At 39.2% G+C, this 23663-nt stretch overlaps 1 protein-coding gene across 1 annotated transcript in view; it reads left to right on the top strand.

Moving 5' to 3' along the window:
- The window catches only part of LOC126229566 (vacuolar protein sorting-associated protein 8 homolog), a 205510-nt gene that overhangs the window by 68355 nt on the left and 113492 nt on the right, over nt 1-23663 (top strand). The window contains exons 9-11 of the mRNA XM_049942334.1: nt 6810-6923; nt 7021-7136; nt 12967-13135. Of these exons, the coding sequence (XP_049798291.1) occupies nt 6810-6923; nt 7021-7136; nt 12967-13135 (399 nt within the window). The remainder of the gene's footprint in view (nt 1-6809; nt 6924-7020; nt 7137-12966; nt 13136-23663) is intronic.

Below are 23663 nucleotides of genomic sequence, written 5' to 3' on the forward strand. Positions count from 1 at the left end.
ACAGATGAATCTTTGGCAATTGAAGTCACTGATTCTGAAGAATTTGGGAAGGTTGTGTAGTGTCACAAAATCGTAGACACTAGTGTTCATACTAGGTGTGTGAAAACTAATGAGAATGACAACACTGCAGATGATATGGCAACCTGAGTTTTTCTACATGTGTAGACTTGTGTGATCATCCCTTTCAGATGCTCAGGCAGAGTTTTAGCTCTATAGAATCATCATGTGACTATCAGAGAGCAACCATCAGTGAAGTTTGTGTGTGTGTGTGTGTGTGTGTGTGTGTGTGTGTGTGTGTGTGTGAGGGCGCGCGCGCGCGGTGGGATTTAGAACAACGTTATGCTATCAGTTTTGTGTTAAAGTTGGGGAATCCATTGGTATGACCATTGAAATGTTGAAACAGGCATATGGAGAACATTCCTTATCAAGAGCTCAAGTTTTTGACTGGCACAAAACATTTTTGGAAAGCTGAGAACATGTTAAAGAGGAACCTCTCTCAGGGAGAGTTGAACTTCAAAAACCACTGAAAACGTCGAACATTTGGGTGCTCTTGAGAGATCGGATTCACGTTTAACAATAAGGATGATGGATGAGCTGTTAAACTTACACTTTCACTGTATGTCAAATTTTGACCAAAGTTTTGCACGTTCAAAAGGTCTGTGCCAAAATGGGTCGATAAACCTTATAGCAGAGCAGGACAGTCAAAGAAACGTGTGCATTGATCATCTTGAGAGGAATGACAAAAAGGTTTAGGCGTGTTATCACAGATGGTGAATCCTGGGTTTTTTAGTATGATACTGAGACAAGGAGCCAAAGTGAGGAGTGGCACTCTGAGACATTTTCTTGACTGATAAAAGCTCGAATGAGCGAATAAAAGATTAAAACAATGCTGAATTGCATTTTTGGCAATAGGGTATCATGCATAAATAATCTGTTCTTCCAGGACAACCTTGTCAACAAAGTGTTTCACGAAGATATCCTTGAAAGGCTCAGGAAAAGGGTGAGACCAGACATTGCAGACAACTGGACACTGCTAATGACAATGGCCCATGTCACACGGCCAATTCCATCATGGAATTTTTGACCTCAATTGTTCCACAGCCCCCCCCCCCCCCCTATTCACCTGATCTGAGTCCTTGTGACTCTTTTCTTTACCTGAAATTGAAAAATGTCTTAATAGGACACCCATTTTGGACTCTGGAGAACGTTCAAAAGAATGTGAGTGACATGTTAAAGGCCCTATCACTTGAGGCCTTTCATTGCTGCTAAAAGGACTGGGAACTACTTCACCAGTGTATTGCTGCCGAAGAGAACTACTTTGAAGGGGCAATATTATTCTTTGAAAAAAATAAAAACTGTGATAGATAAAAAATCAGTTCCATTACTTTACTCCCTCACCTTGTACTCCTACTTCTGGCACAGTCACAGGCAGTGCCTAATTTGACTGTGTTTTGTTTTTATGGCCAATTATTTAATGCATTTCATTCATTCTTTCTTTCACAAGGATGTTATTTATTTAACAACGTTGTGTGAGCCGAGTGAGTACCGCAGGTGACTGGTGTCCATCTGCCACATAACATACGCTGACAGCTGTTGCTCCTGCCACACATGCCAAAGTTTTTGAGAGGCCAAGCTCCATGACACTGCATTAAGGAGGTCAGAATCTGTTCTGACCTCCTCGTGCCACATAGATGCTGTTCTTATGTTAATAGTAAATTGTTACTAATTGTTTTTCTGGAGTGATTGGAATAAATTATCACAAAAGTGATATTATTTGTTAATTAGCTCCAGTGAGCAAAATGTAACATTGATTTTACCAAACTATATTATACTTGTTGTTGTTGTGGTCTTCAGTCCTGAGACTGGTTCGATGCAGCTCTCCATGCTACTCTATCCTGTGCAAGCTTCTTCATCTCCCAGTACCTACTGCAACCTACATCATTCTGAATCTGCTTAGTGTATTGATCTCTTGGTCTCCCTCTATGATTTTTACCCTCCACGCTGCCCTCCAATGCTAAATTTGTGATCCCTTGATGCCTCAAAACATGTCCTACCAACCGATCCCTTCTTTTAGTCAAGTTGTGCCACAAACTTCTCTTCTCCCCAATCCTATTCAATACCTCCTCATTAGTTACGTGATCTACCCACCTTATCTTCAGCATTCTTCTGTAGCACCACATTTCGAAAGCTTCTATTCTCTTCTTGTCCAAACTAGTTATCGTCCATGTCTCACTTCCATACATGGCTACACTCCATACAAATTCTTTCAGAAACGACTTCCTGACACCTAAATCTATACTCGATGTTAACAAATTTCTCTTCTTGAGAAACGCTTTCCTTGCCATTGCCAGTCTACATTTTATATCCTCTCTACTTCGACCATCATCGGTTATTTTACTCCCTAAATAGCAAAACTCCTTTACTACTTTAAGTGTCTCATTTCCTAATCTAATTCCCTCAGCATCACCCGACTTAATTTGATTACATTCCATTATCCTCGTTTTGCTTTTGTTGATATTCATCTTATATCCTCCTTTCAATACACTGTCCATTCCGTTCAACTGCTCTTCCAAGTCCTTTGCTGTCTCTGACAGAATTACAATGTCATCGGCGAACCTCAAAGTTTTTACTTCTTCTCCATGAATTTTAATACCTACTCCGAATTTTTCTTTTGTTTCCTTTACTGCTTGCTCAATATACAGATTGAATAACATCGGGGAGAGGCTACAACCCTGTCTCACTCCTTTCCCAACCACTGCTTCCCTTTCATGCCCCTCGACTCTTATAACTGCCATCTGGTTTCTGTACAAATTGTAAATAGCCTTTCGCTCCCTGTATTTTACCCCTGCCACCTTCAGAATTTGAAAGAGAGTATTCCAGTCAACATTGTCAAAAGCTTTCTCTAAGTCTACAAATGCTAGAAACGTAGGTTTGCCTTTTCTTAATCTTTCTTCTAAGATAAGTCTTAAGGTTAGTATTGCCTCACGTGGTCCAACATTCCTACGGAATCCAAACTGATCTTCCCCGAGGTCGGCTTCTACCAGTTTTTCCATTCGTCTGTAAAGAATTTGCATTAGTATTTTGCAGCTGTGACTTATTAAACTGATAGTTCGGTAATTTTCACATCTGTCAACACCTGCTTTCTTTGGGATTGGAATTATTATATTCTTCTTGAAGTCTGAGGGTATTTCGCCTGTCTCATACATCGTGCTCACCAGATGGTAGAGTTTTGTCATGACTGGCTCTCCCGAGGCCATCAGTAGTTCTAGTGGAATGTTGTCTACTCCCGGGGCCTTGTTTCGACTCAGGTCTTTCAGTGCTCTGTCAAACTCTTCACGCATTATCTTATCTCCCATTTCGTCTTCATCTACATCCTCTTCCATTTCCATAATATTGTCCTCAAGTACATCTCCCTTGTATAAACCCTCTATATACTCCTTCCACCTTTCTACCTTCCCTTCTTTGCTTAGAACTGGGTTTCCATCTGAGCTCTTGATATTCATACAAGTGATTCTCTTCTCTCCAAAGGTCTCTTTAATTTTCCTGTAGGCAGTATCTATCCTACCCCTAGTGAGACAAGCCTCTACATCCTTACATTTGTCCTCTAGGCATCCCTGCTTAGCCATTTTGCACTTCCTGTCGATCTCATTTTTGAGATGTTTGTATTCCTTTTTGCCTGCTTCATTTACTGCATTTTTATATTTTCTCCTTTCATCAATTAAATTCAATATTTCTTCTGTTACCCAAGGATTTCTATTAGCCCTCGTCTTTTTACCTACTTGATCGTCTGCTGCCTTCACCACTTCATCCCTCAGAGCTACCCATTCTTCTTCTACTGTATTTCTTTCCCCCATTCCTGTCATTTGTTCCCTTATGCTCTCCCTGAAACTCTCTACAACCTCTGGTTCTTTCAGTTTATCCAGGTCCCATCTCCTTAAATTCCCACCTTTTTGCAGTTTCTTCAGTTTCAATCTGCAGTTCATAACCAATAAATTGTGGTCAGAATCCACATCTGCCCCAGGAAATGTCTTACAATTTAAAACCTGGTTCTTAAATCTCTGTCTTACCATTATATAATCTATCTGAAACCTGTCAGTATCTCCTGGCTTCTTCCATGTATACAGCCTCCTTTCATGATTCTTGAACCAAGTGTTAGCTATGATTAAGTTATGCTCTGTGCAAAATTCTACAAGGCGGCTTCCTCTTTCATTCCTTCCCCCCCAATCCATATTCACCTACTATGTTTCCTTCTCTCCCTTTTCCTACTGACGAATTCCAGTCACCCATGACTATTAAATTTTCGTCTCCCTTCACTATCTGAATAATTTCTTTTATTTCCTCATACATTTCTTCAATTTCTTCGTCATCTGCAGAGCTAGTTGGCATATAAACTTGTACTACTGTAGTAGGTGTGGGCTTTGTATCTATCTTGGCCACAATAATGCGTTCACTATGCTGTTTGTAGTAGCTTACCCGCATTCCTATTTTCCTATTCATTATTAAACCTACTCCTGCATTACCCCAATTTGATTTTGTATTTATAACCCTGTAGTCACCTGACCAAAAGTCTTGTTCATCCTGCCACTGAACTTCACTAATTCCCACTATATCTAACTTTAACCTATCCATTTCCCTTTTTAAATTTTCTAACCTACCTGCCCGATTAAGTGATCTGACATTCCACGCTCCGATCCGTAGAACGCCAGTTTTCTTTCTCCTGATAACGACGTCCTCCTGAGTAGTCCCCGCCCGGAGATCCGAATGGGGGACTATTTTACCTCCGGAATATTTTACCCAAGAGGACGCCATCATCATTTAATCATACAGTAGAGCTGCATGTCCTCGGGAAAAATTACGGCTGTAGTTTCCCCTTGCTTTCAGCCGTTCGCAGTACCAGCACAGCAAGGCCGTTTTGGTTAATGTTACAAGGCCAGATCAATCATCCAGACTGTTGCCCCTGCAACTACTGAAAAGGCTGCTGCCCCTCTTCAGGAACCACATGTTTGTCTGGCCTCTCAACAGATACCCCTCCGTTGTGGTTGCACCTACGGTACGGCCATCTGTATCGCTGAGGCACGCAAGCCTCCCCACCAACGGCAAGGTCCATGGTTCATGGGGGGGGTATATATATATATATATATATATATATATATATATATATATATATATATATATATATATTATACTTAACAAAGGAAAAAACTTGACTATTTCCATAGTAGCAATGAAAAAGGGACTGCAACAAAATGTTTTTCATAGTTAGCTGCCTTTTCATTTGTAGTTGGGGTGGAAATGGCTTTAAAATTGGGCAGATCCTCAATAGTTGAATACATTTTTTGAGAAGATGGTAAAACTCTGTATAGAGGCCAGTGGAACACATACGTGTGTCATACAGCAATATTAACAATGCTTGTGTTGATGGAATAGCGGAAATGAAAGGTAGTGTGCCAGCTGCTGGTCCTATGCAGCCAGTGAGAGAGCATCAGGAAATGAAGGAAAATATTCCAGAATGAGATTTTCACTCTGCAGCGGAGTGTGCGCTGATATGAAACTTCCTGGCAGATTAAAACTGGAACTCCGCTGCAGAGTGAAAATCTCATTCTGGAAACATCCCCCAGGCTGTGGCTAAGCCATGTCTCCGCAATATCCTTTCTTTCAGGAGTGCTAGTTCTGCAAGGTTCGCAGGAGAGCTTCTGTAAAGTTTGGAAGGTAGGAGACGAGGTACTGGCAGAAGTAAAGCTGTGAGTACCGGCCGTGAGTCGTGCCTCGGTAGCTCAGATGGTAGAGCACTTGCCCACGAAAGGCAAAGGTCCCGAGTCCGAGTCTCGGTCGGGCACACAGTTTTAATCTGCCAGGAAGTTTCAAGGAAAATATTGTTATATCCTCATTAATTTTTAAGACGGATGCTGTATATCAATGAAACAGTTCGTAATTTTGATTAGTGAAAATGTTTTAAAAATAAAGTTCTCTCAAAGGACCTCTTTAAGAAAAGGAGTATTCTTATACTAGTAGAAATACGTATGAATTCTCATGACAGACTATACCAGCTATTCCTCTTTGTAAGGAAGCTGAGCTTAGTAGAAGCATGTTGCCCACCGCCTTTTTCCTGCTGACTAAGATGGTTTTTAAAATCCTAGTGGGCAATTTTTTGTAAATGTACTCTCAGTGGCTTCAGTGCATATCATAATCTTTAAATTAAGACTGAAAATCAAGGAAAGTGTTTTATTACGTGAATTAAAATAGCAGTGACAAGAAATAAAGCAGTCTGGCAGTTGTTATTCGCTGAAGTATGTACAAGCTATTATAATGATGGGTTCACCACTCCCAAAAGCATTTAAAAGCCTCTGCCAGCGTCTCCCCAGCAAGGAATATATGTACTATCTTCTGTTTGCATCTAGTATAAGTGCATGGTCAAATGTGACATTGTTTTTAAAAATGATTGAGCATTGTGTATCTGAGGCAGAACACAGAAACCAACCAGGAATTTGTGGTAAATTTGGAAAATCGCATAAAGGTTGCATTGAGGCTGGTCATTGCACCAGTCATCATTTTTAATCTGTGAAATGAATTCAGTCTGGGAGTGGCTGGCCTTCCTGTGTCCCAGAATTGGGTTCTTTAACCCACTTGTATATGAGGGCAGGTGTCTCTGAAACACTATCATTTTAAATGTGTAACACGATACTAATGTTTGATAGGTAAACTGCAAAGTTAAGTGAAAACCTGACCTTCCTTCACTTACATCATGATTAAATTGTTACATGCAGCATTGGGTTTCTATGCAAAATTGTGACATTTTCATTCTTTCCTAGGATCGGTACCTGGAAGCACTTTCACTCGGAATGGACTTCTACCATGAAAGAGGGAAGGCAGTCATTGGATTGAAAGGCCCTAAAACCAAAAGAAAAGAAATAATTTGGCAGAAGGTACTAATACATGCTGTTGTGTATGACCCTGATAATTTTTGAAAATATTGTGATCTAAACAATCAGTTTGTTAAACATAGTATAAATTATGTTTCAGGTGCTGGAGATACTGAACATTTACATAGATGAAACACTAATTCATGGTGGCAGTACTGATACCTATCAAGAGTCCATACCTGCATGTGTGGAATACTGTGTGTCATTGGATGTAATGTGAGTGGTGGTCTTAGTTTAGGTATCAGACTGAATTTTGCTGTAAAGCACAACAGATAATGTTGCTATGTTCCTAAGTAACTTCTGTTTGTGATTTTGTGTCAGATTTCAGAACTTACATAATTTTCTGCAAGTTTTTTGTTGTTTTGTGGCTTGTTAAAGAAGTTTCTAGTTTGGTAATACAAATTTGATTTCACAGTGTCTTCTGAGGTGCATTATTATTCTGATGTTGTGTGTGAAATGAAAGCAGAGTGTTTCTTTGATAGCTGCTGTTGGCTGAATTTGGCTGTCTAGGTAGTTGTGAATGTGAGAATTTGTACATACACCATGAGAGAGAGAGAGAGAGAGAGAGAGAGAGAGAGAGCAGTAGTAGCAACAATCTGAATGGTTCAATGTGCCATGCATCAATCACCTACATGCGAGAAGTTGCTTTTCCTCTTTTTTGGCTGTTATCTCCATCCTGGAATTTCCACATTGGTCACAATATTGGTAATGATCATATCTCCAGTTTTACTTCCTAGACACTGGCCACATCTCCCTTATAACACAATGCTCAAAATGTTCATTTCTTAGAAGAAAAACTTTAACTGACACAAAAAGCTATTGAATAAATATTATTAATCTCTCATCCTAGTTTTCTTCCAGCACTAAACATTTACACGAAGAATAATATACATTTTTCCATACTTGGTGAGCAACTATCAGTTTATGATCCCTAAGGGTCAGGCATAAGTCTTCTGGTGAAATTAGGCTTACTGTCGAGCTGTAATGTCACACTATCCTTGGTGGGGACAGAAGGCTTTCTGTTTAGATGTGAGTATTTGATATCGACCTTTTTTTCCTCTCTCCCTAAAGATGTATAAAGACTTGTATCGAGCTGCTCCTGTTAGGCAAAGAGATATGCTGATGGTGATACCTTCAGTTGTTGCTCAAATAATGAGTGTACTGGACACATTGTGTTCCCTTTTTTTACACCACATATTTTGATTAATTTGTATTCAGTCCACACATCAGTGTTTGACCTCCACATTTTTCATATTTTTTTAGAGATTGTGTGGGGAAGGTCACTCATTACCCACCATGCTATCTAGTCAGTGCAGTGGGTTGTCAGGTACTTGCACAGCAGTAGCCTCCTGATCACACTGGGATCATACCATTGATGTCCGAGCTGTCGAGCCGTCACCTCCCTGTTCATGCTGTGAAGTAGGTGGCTATCCCTCTTCTGTTAACAAATTACAAAGTGGTACCATCTTAATTAAAATGACAAATCCTACTACCCATCCCAGTGTATTACTCTTATAAACAACTTGGTGATGTACCTGTTACCATTACACCCCATAAGAACCTCAGTATGGTACAGGGATTAATTTTTCACAGGCACCTAACACTGCAGATGGACTAAGAACTACGTGAACACTTGGAGGAGCGAGAGATCCACTTTGTACATCGTGTATGTCGAGGTCCATCACACAATAAGACAGACACCAGTGAATTCGTCACTTTTGAGGAACATTTTCTTCCAGAAAAGGTCAAAATTGTGTTACCACTGTGATGAGAAGCCATATTCTCTACCCCAGATGTGGTGTTCTACACGCCATCTTTTGGGCATATGTCTTCCTAGCATACATATGATGTGGTTGGCAAAGATTGTGGCTAGCCACTTCACAGAAACCATATGCACTACTACCTGTCTACGTCAATTGCAGGAATGGACAAACTCTCTGATCCCCGAAGTATGCTACTACTCAAGGGATACAAAATCCACTGTCCACCTCTCATATTTTGGAGCTCAGAAAAACTGTGATTGTTTCTACTCAGTCTCAGTGATATCAATCTTTCCCACTACTGTGGCCAGGTCATCAGCAGGAACTGATGTATTTACTGTGACACCGATACCCAGTAGTTTTGAAAATAAATTTGACAATGGACACTACCCCCTTCTCATGATTAATGTGGTGCCATCTTCAGGAACCACTCTCTTGGGAACCCTTTCCCTAAAAATCAACGTATCAGAGACCTGACTCCAGCCAGTGATTGAAGGGGCCACAGACGGTGAGTCCCAGGGCTGCCCACTCTTTGTTTTGTTCCTACACTCCCAATAGATAAACTCTCATGTAAATATCAACTGCCAAATGTGAAAGAGGAGGAGGAGGAGGAGAAGAAGAAATCTCAGGAGAAAGTTACTCCTGTCACCCTGGAGGTGCCATTCCACCCATGCCATTGGATTCCAAACCATGTTCATTGATGATGTTTACCCTCCACCAATAGTGACTCAGAGACCTTGACACATGACCTGCTCTCCAGGTTACTTCATATCTAACCAGGACACCCTCAACGTGATGAGCCAATAGAAATGCAGTGGATAATATTGTCATGTGCTGAACAACAACAGGAGCTACTAATTTCTTCTTGTTCGCCCATGTGTGTTGTTCTCCAAGAAACATTCTTCACTGATGACCATTCACCAACTCTTCAAATTTACCATGCCTTCTGTCAAAACCGTACTGACGCTGAGAGAGCATCTGGAGGGGTCTGTAAATTAGTTCGCACAGATGTTGTCATTGAGTAGATAGCAAGTGTATGGGAAGCAATAGCAGTGCAAGAGCAAATGATCCCCTTTTGTAATGTTTATTTAGCTCACCTTCAGATAATCCCCTTAGTCCAACAACTCCCCTCCTCCCCCCTTTTCCTCTGACGGATTTCAATGCCCCTGCCTCTCACTCCCACCCCTCCTCCTCACTCCACACCATGAGGGAGTACCACCTTGTCTAGTAGGGACCTTCTGATTGACCAGCTTCTTTCTAGTCTTGGTCTGTCTCTCCTCAATCACAGTATTTCTAACCGCTTCAGCACCACCCACGGCACCATTTCAGCTATTGATCTTGACCAAAGACATAGCAGCGGCTCTTCAGGATTGTCGAAGGGCCCTCCAATGCCACGAGCAACATCTTCACTGACAAGCCTCTGAACTTTTCAGCAGCTGTGAACTAAGGCTCAATACCTTATTAAAAATATGCTCTACAGACTGCTTGAAAGTATGGTAACCTGAGGATTATGCTGTGTTCTCAAATCATGGAGCCTTTTGTCCTTTTATGAGTGTGGTTTCTAGGAGGGACAATCCACAGCCATCCATATGGTTAGCTTGGAGACAGCAATGTTTCGGGGGTTTCCTAAACATCAACACATCATTGGAGACCCTTCTGACCAACATAAGGTGTAAGAGAGCTTGTCACCATCACATTTTACTAACCCTCCACAGCTGTGGCTTTTGAGGCTCCCTACACCTTTTTATTTGTTGGGGTTTATCCCACTGATTGTTTCACGTTAGAGTTGCTAATCATTCAGCTCCTCACAAATCCAAGAAATGGCATCTTGCGGGTTTCTGTGCTGGAGTGTTACACTCTTCATCAGCATCAGTGGGCTAGTGACCCCTATCAGACTGTGGATTACCTCTGCATCTGTGATGATGTTTGATATAAATCCCTGCCTGTAGCCTTTGCCAAACTTCAGCTCCAAGGCTTCATCTGAAAAGCCTTCACTTGGCCATTTTCCTTCTTCCATTCTAATGGTACCTACTCTTACTCACTTACATAATCATCACCTGACAATTTCCAAATTCTTTTTGCAACGAGGGACATTGAACCCCTGACACCCACCCTTGGGCAGTATCACCAGTTGGACTGCCTCTGGAGGACCTCTGTTCTTAGAATATGCTCCCAGTATTTTCCCACACATTCTGTCTTGGTTAGTACCCAGACCACAAATAAGACTCATCTATTTCAAGGTTCTAAAATCTCTCACCCCTATTGCCTTTCCATGTCTGTCCCTGTCGGTTCTTCAGGAGTATCCAGGTGTTACAATGATATATATACTAATGACTCTAAAATCACTGGTAAGAGTGGACATGAGTTAATATCTCCTGCCAGTCAAGAACAACATTTTTTGCCAGCAGTGTGTAGTGTATTTTACAGTAAAGCTGATAGTGGTCAGCAGAGCCTTACATTTCATTAAACAGACCACCTTGACTGTATTTTGATTTGTAATGACCAGAGAAGGAAAACTGAGCAGGCAGTACGACTAAGTTCAGGCAGGTCACAAATTGCCAATATCGAGGGTGACAAGAGGAGACTGCTCACTGAGTAAAGCAGTCTCCTCTTGTCACCCTCGATATTGGCAATTCGTGACCTGCCTGAACTTAGTCGTACTGCCTGCTCAGTTTTCCTTCTCTGGATCCCAAGTCATCTTGATATCCCAGGGAATGAACTGGCCAACCATTTGACTAGGGATGTGATTAATCGTCCAACATTCACTTTGACAGTTTCATGTGCAGATTTGCAGTTGCAAATAAGAGCACTCCTCACTTAATAATGGGACATGTGTTGTGTCACTGACACCTCTGACAAACTCTGCACTGTCAAAGAGACTACTGCTGCGTGACACTTCTTCTTCTATTGTTGCCTCTGTATTGATCGTACCAAATTAATGCATTGTTTCATTTTATGTAACAAATCAATCTTACATTGTGGTTTGCGGAACCTTATAGACAGTGGCTCACATCTTTAGAATGACATCTGCTTTTGGCACTGCCTGCTAAGCCTGGCATCCTGGATTCTTTGCCTGAATATTGGCAGATGACTCACGGACAGTGTAACTGGTTCTCCATTTCCTCAGTGAAAGTGATTTTTATTCTTAAGTATGACATTTTAAACTACTTTCATGGTGGGGGCAGGGTGGGTGGGAGTGTGGCATCTCCCACAGCATGCTTAATCTGTGGACTCTCGACCCTTTTTCTTCTGCCAGCTTCCTTGGTCATCCTTCTTTTACACTGTTTTAATTGCTCTTAGAGGCAGTTAGCCTCCTTTTTTCTGCCACACCACATTTTCCATTTTAGGGTTATCATTCCAATGAATATTGGGTGCTGTTCTCTCTCTTTAACATACTGTCTAAAATAGATTTTGGGTGGGACTGTGGAAATGATGGCCCCCATTGCATGCAGATCCCTGGCTGACACTCGTGTAGCCACACCCATCTACAGACCTGACTTTCTTCTCTCGCCTTTTTATTATTACCATTGCAGCTGATGTTCATTATGTTTTCAGCCTTTTCACATTTACTATTATGAATGTTGTTGTTTGTTGTTGTGGTCTTCAGTTATGAATATCGCAGCTAAAAAGTGTTCTTTACTCTGTAATTGATTTTACTCTTATCCAGGTTGGCAGGGAGTGGATGAGCTAAGATTTCTCTTGCCTTAACTGAGTCCTATGAGACTCCTCATCTGCTCTGAACTATTTAGGGTGGCCTGACCAGTATACTTTTCCTTCGCCTTAAATTATTTCTCAGCTCTGGCACCAATATTGCTTTCAGTGCCTTGATATTTCCACTGTTATATGCTTTCATAATTTTATCAAATTTCTGCCACTCATCAGTAACTCCAAATGAAATACCACTTGAACAAGGGGCTGATGACCTCACCTGTAATCCCTTAAACCTCAACCAACCCATACCAGATGTGAACTGGCTTGGCCGCTTTCACAAAGGTAACAAAAAGAATAATCTTAATTGTTTTGCAATATGTAATTGCACATGACTAAAAAATGATTTTGCTGCTTGTGACATGACTGATATGACTGTTCTCAGTGCTGCTGACTATAAGAGGACCAGATCCAGAAAACGTTGTGTGCTGTAATAATTTTATGTTCTCTTATTAAAAATCATGCTGCCACCACTGAACAGATATTTATATATCACTTCCTTAAAAGTTCAAAATAGGCATACAGAGAATAATAGAAAGTTATTTTGCCCTACAGTTGGTTGTTTACTTCTGTGGCAGGGACTTGCTGTTCGGAAAGTTGTGGGATACGTGCAGTAATGATGAAGGAATGAAAGCTGTCTATTTGGAAAGTCTTGAACCATGGTTGCTGAATGATCGATTGCGTCACGTGCCGCCCATCATAAGCCAGCAATTTGTTTCTCATTATGAGAATCTGGGCAATCTACAGGTTAGTTTCTAGTCATTGAAGTTTTTTGAATGTTGATATAGCTATAAACTTCATTGTGTTTCAGCTAAGACCTTTTTATGTTGTCTAACGTGTAGTGCATGCACTGCACATTTGGCTGACCTGTACGACAGAAAGCTTAACCCAACCCAGACTAAATCTGTGTACTTGATTTAAAAAAAAGAAGAAGAAGAAGAAGAAGAAAGGAAAGGCCAGCCTGATTGTGGTTCATATCATCCACCCACTTTCTTTTCCAATTTTAAGGGGAGAGGGTTGCAGGCAATAAAGCAGAGATGTTCCATCCGAGCATAGAGAATGCGTGGATGTGGAACAAGTCATTTTACATGTAAATAAATTAGTTTGCAAATATGTGGGTGTATGCTGACATTTTTTAATTATTATTGTTTTTTATTATTAAATATACACATGTGTATTAGTTGTTCCTATCTACTGCCTTTACACTTTATGGTAATAGAAAGTCTTGTAAGGAGTAGAAGTTACCAAGGAGAAATTTTTTTAATTTGTTTTTAAATTTTACTTTGCCATCTGTCAGACATTTTTTAACAGGGCAAGTAATCATAAATTTTGGTTTCAGTGTGTGTGATCCTCTTTTTGTGCTAAAGTCAACCTTAATTTGAAATAATAAATGTCATTTTTCTTCTTGTATTGTAATTATGCAAGTCATTGTTACTTTGATCTGCAGTGGATTATTTACAACAAACTTCATTAGGGAATAAATATACTGTGAAGCAGTAGTCAGAATGGCTAACTCCTTAAACAGATGTGTGGGGATTGTGGGTGAGCACCGCATATTATTCTTAAGTTATTTCTTGAGCAATGTAGGCTGCTCCTTATGGATGGGTTACACCAGAACATTATTCCTTATGACATTATTGAATGAAGATGTGCAAAATATGTCAACTTACTGATTTCTCTGTACCCAAGATCTGCTAAGTGCAAGAGTGACTGAACTAAGTTGTTTTAGAGTTCCAAAAGTGCTTTCTCCAGTTTAAATATTGATCAGTGTGGACACTTACAAATTTTGAAGTTTACACCCAATTTATAATTTCCTCACCATGTGTTACACTTACCAATGATGAAGGTCCTTTACATTTACAAAACTAAATACGTTGTCTCCTTTTTTCGATTGAGAGTGACTTCACGCCGAAAACCAGTCAGTGAAATATTTAAGAACATTGTTTACCATTTCTTCTGTTGCTGTAGGTGTGCTTGAATTGATTACAATACTAGTGTCCTCTGCAAAAAGAGCTAATTCTGCTCATTATGTATTAAATCAAAAATTATTTACATATATGACAACAATAGCAGACTTAAGATTGACTCTTGGAACTGCAACTTGATTTTCTTCCCCAGTGAGAAGAATTTCATGTGGTTACATTGGTTGAATTACGAAGTAAAACTTCCTTTATCCTTTTGGTTAGATATAACACTATCCAACTCTTCTTAAATCCAACTCTTATTTAGTCAGTATATTATAGTTTTTCGGGTGTGTTACTATTGTAGAATACATCACCTACTCAAATTTGAAGTGAAACAGATTGGTCAATACCAACATGTCACCTTTTTTGAATGATTTCTTGAAGCCTTCAGCTGCCATTTTCTTTATTTCCTGTATGATTGTACAATCTCAGCCTTAGGCCATTTTCAAGTGTTTAAAACGGAAGTTTCATACAGTAGATACATTAGTGACACTTGTGATCTTTATGTAGGAACAAGTCACACCTGTAGATATACTACACGCATTGTAACTTACTTTATGGATGGTTTTCTGTGATAACAGATTATGTCATATACGTCGTTGCTCCTATGACATACGTTATGCTCATAAATTAGTTTGAAGTGTTCACACTATTTTAGGAGCACGCTACTTTCGAGCAGTTGTTGCAAAGCTCTTATATATAACATACATAACACTAGGAAGATTATAATTATTTTACAGAATTTTGCTACATAACCTGCATATGCTTCTGTTCTCAGTTATATTTAATTACCGTTCATCATTGGTGTAAATATGACTGTCTGTAGTTTCTTTGAAATAACTTGTATATATTTGTTATGTTATTGTAGGAGCACGTCATTTTTGAATAGTTGGTACAAAAATCTTATATATCACATTTATCACAGTATTCTAATGAAATAGTACTGAGGACCATGAGAGTCTAGTAAAAACTGCTTTATGGTTATCATTACAGTCATATTTATTAATGAGGGTAGTGAAAATTTTACATTCTACGCTTCTGTAACACTTCGCCCTAGAACTGGTAGAAAGTTATCTAGGAATTTCCCATTTTGCAGGTCTTTTTGCTCATTTAAAACTTTGACTGACTGATCTTCTAGATGTATTTAGATTTCAATTTCTTCCATTACATCCATGATTTTTTTCTTTCTGTAGCTTAAGTAATATTTGAAGTGATCCATCTATTTTAGGTGTTTTGTGGTTGATATCTTTTAAATGTGGATGGGATATTGTCGTTTATTGTCTTTATTGTTCTTTAAATCATGTACTAATATGTATAACGTATGAAACTTCCTTTTTAGATACTTGAAAATGGCCTAAGACCGAAATTGTACAATCATACAGGAAATAAAGAAAATGGCAGCTTGAAGGCTTCAAGCAATCATTCAAACCATTCATCGCAGCTGCAGATGCTATCACATCGAAAATTATAGTATCTTTGAGGGGTTTAACAATGGCATATTTCAAACTCAGTGGGGAAATACCTTGAAGAAGTGATGAATGGGTATTTTATGGGAACAAGTCATTAGTAGTGTGTTGGAAACACCATCAAATCCAGATCATCTTTTATTTTTGAGAGAATATATAATACATCCTTATGATAGACTTTTATGTGAGTTGCTTTTTCAACATATTGCTGTGATTTTTCTCTTAAACTGTTCGTCCCTATATTTTCTGCTACACCCAAGAAATGATTCTTAAACATACTTGCTACCTGTGACTGCTTATTTGTAGCCCTTGTACTTAAATCAGTAGTGATATACAGGACATAAAATCCCGTCTGAGGCCTGCGATCATTTTTATGTTAATAATTGGCAACCAGTGCTGTACAATCGCAATAAAGTCATGAGACGTTCAATTGACTTTTTTATTAGAACATGTTATGCTCTGCTTCAAGAGTGCTCGTGTCGCAGTCATATGTTACTCGACATTTTCTTTGAGTTGTCAAGACTGTACGCCTGGTTGGTTAGGAAGGAGTTGAAGTTTGTGATGATGTCTGAAGATGGGTGTAATCCCGAAACGCTTAACAAGTTCTAATAAAAGAGTCAATTGAACATCTAATGACTTCATTGCGATTGTACGGCATTGGTTGCCAATTATTAAATCAGTAGTGATACTGTCCTGTTCCGTGCCCTGTTTCTCATTTCACTGCATTCCATATAGACTGAATTCTGTTGTTGGAATTTCTAATATAACATGTGCGTTCTTTGATAACTTTCTTAGTAGTTTTTGTAATGTACATCTACTGCAGGATTTTTACTTCTTCTTGTCAACAGATTCATTTACCATTTCCATTTATACTTTAATCCCACTAGTGATCCATGTTTCTCTCTTTCTCTCTCTCTTTTTACATATCTGTTTACTGTTTTTCTGATTAGCTTAAACGTGAAGCTATTTTCAAATAGTGGCATGAATCTATTCCAGGATAGATTAAATTTTATGTCAGCATTTGGTTCATTATAAATTTAATCCTAGGTCTTCTCATGTAAACTATACTTAAAAACGTTTGTTCTGGAGTCATTAATTTTTGTGATTTCCACAGAAGACTATCTTTACTGTGCTGGCTGTACAGTTATTTTCTTGCTTTGAGCTACGTTGAAGAAAATAACAGTTCAAGTTCTACTGTCTTTATCCACCTGTGTTGGAAAGTGATATACTGACACCAAATTATAGGATACAAATAATATTTCCAGATCACTTCTCTTATCAGAATTCTTAAGAAAATCTACATTAAATGCCACCATAGGCATTAACTGCTTGCAGCTTCCTGACAAATAGCATAGTAAGGGGACTATATTCCTCATAAAAAGCTCAAAATTCCCCAGTGAGTATCTACGTGCAGTTATAATTAATGGTAAAATATTTTTCAGTATTAATACAAAAGCACATATTTCTTTCTATGTGCTGGTCTCTGCAAACTCTGTGTGTCTCCGTGTTTTTGAACTTTTATTCTGTGTAACACATGTAACAATCTGTCATTTTCCCATATTAGTAGTTCTACATGAGTAAGATGCTAGAATGTAATCCATATCAATATTATAAATGCAAAAGTAACTCCGTCTGTTACATTTTTGTGACTGACTAGAGAACCAGTTTTGAGGAAATGAGGTATTGAGATAGTTAGGACTCTAAGAACATGGTCTACTTTAGAAGGGGGAACAAGTCAACTGTTAAGATGAAAAAGTAGGGAATGGACCTTTTTTTTCCTTTGCATAATGAATGTAAACCATGGTAAAAAAATTTTAATGTGTTGCACATTATATAATGTTAAGTCCCCCATGAACCATGGATCTTGCCATTGGAGGGGAGGCTTGTGTGCCTCAGTGATACAGATAGCCATACCGTAGGTGCAACTACAACGGAGGGGTATCTGTTGAGAGGCCAGAAAAATGTGTGGTTCCTGAAGAGGGGCAGCAGCCTTTTCAGTAGTTGCAGGGGCAACCGTCTGGATGATTGACTGATCTGGCCTTGTAACACTAACCAAAACGGCCTTGCTGTGCTGGTACTGCGAATGGCTAAAAGCAAGGGGAAAGTACAGCCATAATTTTTCCCGAGGGCATGCAGCTTTACTGTATGGTTAAATGATGATGGTGTACTTTTGGGTAAAATATTCCAGAGGTAAAATAGTCCCCCATTCGGATCTCCTTGTGGGGACTACTCAGGAGGACGTCGTTATCAGGAGAAACAAAACTGGCATTCTACGGTTTGGAGCATGGAATGTGTGCAGGTAGGTTAGAAAATTTTAAAAGGGAAATGGATAGGTTAAAGTTAGATATAGTGGGAATTAGTGAAGTTTGGTGGCAGGAGGAACAAGACTTTCGGTCAGGTAAATACAGTGTTATAAATACAAAATCAAATAGGGGTAATGCAGGAGTAGGTTTAATAATGAATAAAAAAAAAAAAAAAAAATAGGAGCATGGCTAAGCTACTATGAACAGCATAGTGAATGCATTATTTTAGCCAAGATAGGCATGAAGCCCACGCCTACCACAGTAGTACAAATTTATATGCCAACTAGCCTGCATATGATGCAGACATTGAAGAAATGTTTGATGAGAGAAAAGAAATCATTCAGTTAGTGAGGGGAGACGAAAATTTAATAGTCATGGGTGACTGCAATTTAATAGTACGAAAAGGAAGAGAAGGAAAAGTAGTAGGTGAATATGGAATGGGGGTAAGGAATGAAAGACGAAGCTGCTTGGTAGGATTTTGCAAATAGCATATCTTAATCATAGCCAACACTTGGTTTATGAATCATGAAAGAAGGTTGTATATGTGGAAGAGGCCTGGAGACACTGGAATATTTCAGATAGATTATATAATGGTAAGATAGAGATTTAGGAACCAGGTTTTAAATTGTGGACTCTACCCACAATTCATTGGTTATGAACTGTAGACAAAAAGTGAAGAAACTGCAAAAAGGAAGAATTTAAGGAGATGGGACTGGGACAAACTGAAAGAACTAGAGGTTGTAGAGAGTTTCAGAGAGAGCATTAGGGAACGATTGACAGGAATGGGTGAAAGAAATATAATAGAAGAAGAATGGGTAGCTTTGAGAGATGAAATAGTGAAGGCAGCAGAGGATCAAGTAGGTAAAAAGATGAGGGCTGGTAGAAATCCTTAGGTAACAGCAGAGATATTGAATTTAATTGATGAAAGGAGAAAATACAAAAATGCAGTAAATGAACCAGGCAAATAGGAATACAAATGTCTCAAAAATGAGAGGGACGAGAAGTGAAAAATAACCAAGCAGAGATGGCTAGAAGACAAATGTAAGGATGTAGAGGCATATATCACCAGGGGTAAGACAGATACTGCCTACAGGAAAATTAAAGAGCCCTTTGGAGAAAAAAGAACCACTTGTATGAATATCAAGAGCTCAGATGGAAAACCAAATTTAAGCAAAGAAGGGAAAGCAGAAAGGTGGAAGGACTACATAGAGGTTCTATACAAGGGCGATAATACTAGAGGGCAATATTATGGAAATGGAAGAGTACGTAGATGAAGGGGAAATGGGAGATACAAAACTGTGTGACAAGTTTGACAGAGCACTGAAAGACCTGAGTTGAAAGAAGACCCCAGGAGTGGATAATGTTCCATTAGAACTACTGATAGCCTTGGGAGAGCTAGCCCTGACAAAACTCTACTGAGCAAGATGTATGAGACAGGCAAAATAACCTCAGACTTCAAGAAGAATATAATAATTCCAATCCCAAAGGAAGCAGGTGTTGACAGACGTGAAAATTACTGAACTATCAGTTTAATAAGTCATGGCTGCAAAATACTAACATGAATTATTTATAGACAAATGGAAAAACTGGTAGAATTCAGCCTTGGGGAATATCAGTTTGGGTTCCATAGAAATGTTGGAACATATGAGACACTACTGACCCTATGACGTATCTTAGAAGATAGATTAAGGAAAGGCAAACCTACATTTCTAGCATTTGAAGACTTAGAGAAAGCTTTTGACAATGTTGCCTGGCACACTCGCTTTCAAATTCTGAGTGTGGTGGGGGTAAAATAAAGGGAACGAAAGGCTATTTGGGCAGTTATGAGAGTCGAGGGGCATGAAAGGGAAGCAGCAGCTGGAAAGGGAGTGGGACAGGGCTGTAGCCTATCCCTGATGTTATTCAGTCTGTATATTGAGCAAGCAGTAAAAGAAACAAAAGAAAAATTTGGAGTAGAAATTAAAACTTTGAGGTTTGCCGATGACATTGCAATACTGTCAGACACAGCAAAGGACCTGTAAGAACAGTTGAATGGAATGTACAGTGTCTTGAAAGGAGGATATAAGATGAACATCAACAAAAGCAAAATGAGGATAATAGAATGTAGTCAAATTAAACAGGTGATGCCGAGGGAATTAGATTAGGAAATGAGACACTTAAAGTAGTAGAGGAGTTTTGCTATTTGGGGAGCAAAATAACTGATGATGGTGGAAGTAGAGAGGATATAAAATGTGTAGTGGCGATGGCAAGGAAAGCTTTTCTAAAGAAGAGAAATTTGTTAACATTGAGTATAGATTTAAGTGTCAGGAAGACTTTTCTGAAAGTGTTTATATGGAGTGTAGCCATGTATGGAAGTGAAACATGGACGATAAATAGTTTGGACAAGAAGAGAATTGAAACTTTCAAAAAGTGGTACTACAGAAAATATGCTGAAGATTAGATGGATAGATCACGTTACTAATGAGGAGGTACTGAATACAATTGGGGAGAAGAGGAATTTGTGGCACAACTTGACTAGAAGAAGGTTGGTAGGACATGTTCTAAGGCATCAAGGGATCACCAGTTTAGTATTTTAGGGCAGCATGGAGGGTAAAAATTATAGAGGGAGACCAAGAGATGACCACACTAAGTAGATTCAGACAGATGTAGGTTGCAGTAGGTACTTCGAGATGAAGCGGCTTGCACAGAATAGGGTAGCGTGGAGATCTGCACCAAACCGGTCTCTGGACTGAAGACTATGACAACAACAGCTGCTTAGATACATGGATGCTCCTGCCCGTGCCCCTCTGCATGCACTACTCGGCAGAAATGCTGTGAATGCCACATTGTCGTGGTTTGCTGCAGTTGGAAGGGCATGCATGACAAGTTATGCTTATCCAACCAGGCAGACATATGAGGGCAGCTGACGTTATTGCACATACAGTAGCTTACTTATTTACCATCACTCATCATAGCAAAACTACTGATAAACAAGTGCAGCCATGGGTAATGGCTAGTCTTTTACACTCAACATATTAACTAATTTTTTTGTCAGTTTTATGCAGGACAACATAGCAATAAATGAGAAGCACCATATTTATCTTGTAGAAAGTGTTTCCCAAACTGTGTTCTGCCAAACACTGGTGTTCTGTGGGAAGTGTATAAGTGCTGTGCAAAATAACTATTAATAACATGGAACAATGGGAAATCCGGGATGAAATGTAAGAATATTATGAGAAGGGAAGTTGCTAATCACAATATAGCGAAGATGCTGAGTTGCAGATAAGCACAACAAAAAGTTTGTGAGAGTCTTTTTATTGTGCCTGTCTGCAATTTAGCATGTCGACTATATGGTGAGTAGCAACTTTGCTTCTCAGAATGTTATTAATAACATAGCATATTTGTATTTATTTTTCTCGACATTTGGTGATACTCATTCGTTGAAAATTTTATTATGGTTTGTGTGTTGTGAGTTAAGATTTAAAATTATGCAATCACTAAATAAAACAAATTATCTCATTTTTTAAAAATTTTGTTAACTTTCAAAAACAAGATGTTCCATTAAAGTACCAAGATTCTCAAAGTTCCATCAGAGGAAAAGTTTGGGAAACCCTGCTGTAGAACTTAAACCACATTTTGCTTTTTATTTGTTTTTTTATGTAACGTTTCTAATCATATATGCATGTGGTGCTCAGGAAGGCACAGGATCTCTATCTTTCCAGAACTCTGTAAAATTTTGATACAGGCAAAAAGTTGTTCTGTATTATTACTCTATCCTCTATTACTCACATGAAATAAGCTACCCTTATTTTTCTGTGTATTCTTAAGCACTTTTGTAGGCGTTTTCTGTTATTTTAACTTTAGTCATAAGAGAGTGCCTGCGTCCTGATTCTAACCTAAAAATGTACACAACGTCCCTTGTGTTGATATGATAAATGTTAAGACATGGACTGCCAACTGTGGGTTACTTCATCGCAAACAATGTAGCTGCTGGAACCAATAATGGATTAACTTGAACAAATTGAGTTTCTTGATAAACATACATACAAAAACATGTGTGATCTAGATTTTGAGTATCAGAAACAGGTAAAATAAATTGTTTGGCCATAGGGTTATACAGGGTGTCCTACAATTACATAGGCATTAGAGGTCCATACACTGTGCATCAATAATATGAATTTATATAATATAAATAGCTACTCCCCACATTGAGGAGACACTGAACTGCAATCAGGCAGATTTAAAAGTAGACTGTCGCATTCGGGAGGACGACGGTTCAATCCCGCGTCCGGCCATCCTGATTTAGGTTTTCCGTGATTTCCCTAAATCGCTCCAGGCAAATGCCGGGATGGTTCCTTTCAAAGGGCACGGCCGACTTCCTTCCCTAATCCGATGAGACCGATGACCTCGCTGTCTGGTCTCCTTCCCCAACACAACCAACCAAAAGTAGACTGTTTGATTTACGGAAAAATTAAGTGTCTGCTTTTAAATGTGCCTGTCGGCTGTTCAGTGCCTCCTAATTCATATTATTTCAACCTGGTTTTTCCACTGTATGAAATACTGAGTATTTCTAAATCAGGAACCAGTGGCCAGAAATGTATATTTCAGGAAATACAAGGTCTTGAATGAGCAGTGCTTATAAAGCATGTATCTGTATATTGCTTATGTTTGTCCATTGATGTTGGTGGTATTTTTTCCCTGTGGGATTACATAGTCACTAATTTATGAAACCTCTGTAGAAATTTAAAAGGAACTGATGGATAGGATTGTAACTGCCTGTCTTGCTGTGCAACAGACAAGGATTTTTTAGTGGGTGTCAGAATTTTACGTACCCTTGCAATGCATACACCAAGACTGATATATGTCACTTTGGACAGCTGCTGTGTGTAATATAAAAACTGATCATCAATAAAAGAATTAAATATTAATTTGTGACTATTAGTTCCTCATTTCAAAGACTCAGTTTACAGTCTTCCAGACTGTGTAATTTTTGCACTAACGGTCCACTCACTGTGTAGTCATGTAACAAGAACTGCTCAAAAAGAAGCTTGGTGTCCCTTGCATATACACTGAAGAGCCAAAGAAACTGATACACCTGCCTAATATTGTGTAGGGCACCCGCAAGCATGCAGAAGTGCTGCAACACTACATGGTATGGACTCGACTGATGTCTGAAGTAGTGCTGGATGGAATTGACACCACGAATCCTACAGGACTGTCCATAAATCCATATGGGTATGAGGTGGTGGAGATCTCTTTTGATCAGCGTGTTGCAACGCATCCAAGATATGCTCAATAGTGTTCATGTCTGGGGAGTTTGGTGGCCAGCGGAAGTGTTTAAATTCATAAGAGTGTTCCTGGAGCCACTCTGTAGCAATTGTGGACTTGTTGGGTGTTGTATTGCCCTGCTGAAATTGCCGAAGTCCATCAGAATGCACCATGGACATGAATGGATGCAGGTGATCAGACAGGATGCTTATGTACATGTCACCTGTCAGAGTCGTATCTAGAAGTATCAGGGCTCGCAGATCACTCCAACTGCACACGCCTCACACCATTACAG

Source organism: Schistocerca nitens, unplaced genomic scaffold, assembly GCF_023898315.1.
Source record: "Schistocerca nitens isolate TAMUIC-IGC-003100 unplaced genomic scaffold, iqSchNite1.1 HiC_scaffold_375, whole genome shotgun sequence".
In the NCBI taxonomy this organism is placed as follows: Eukaryota; Metazoa; Arthropoda; class Insecta; order Orthoptera; family Acrididae; genus Schistocerca; species Schistocerca nitens.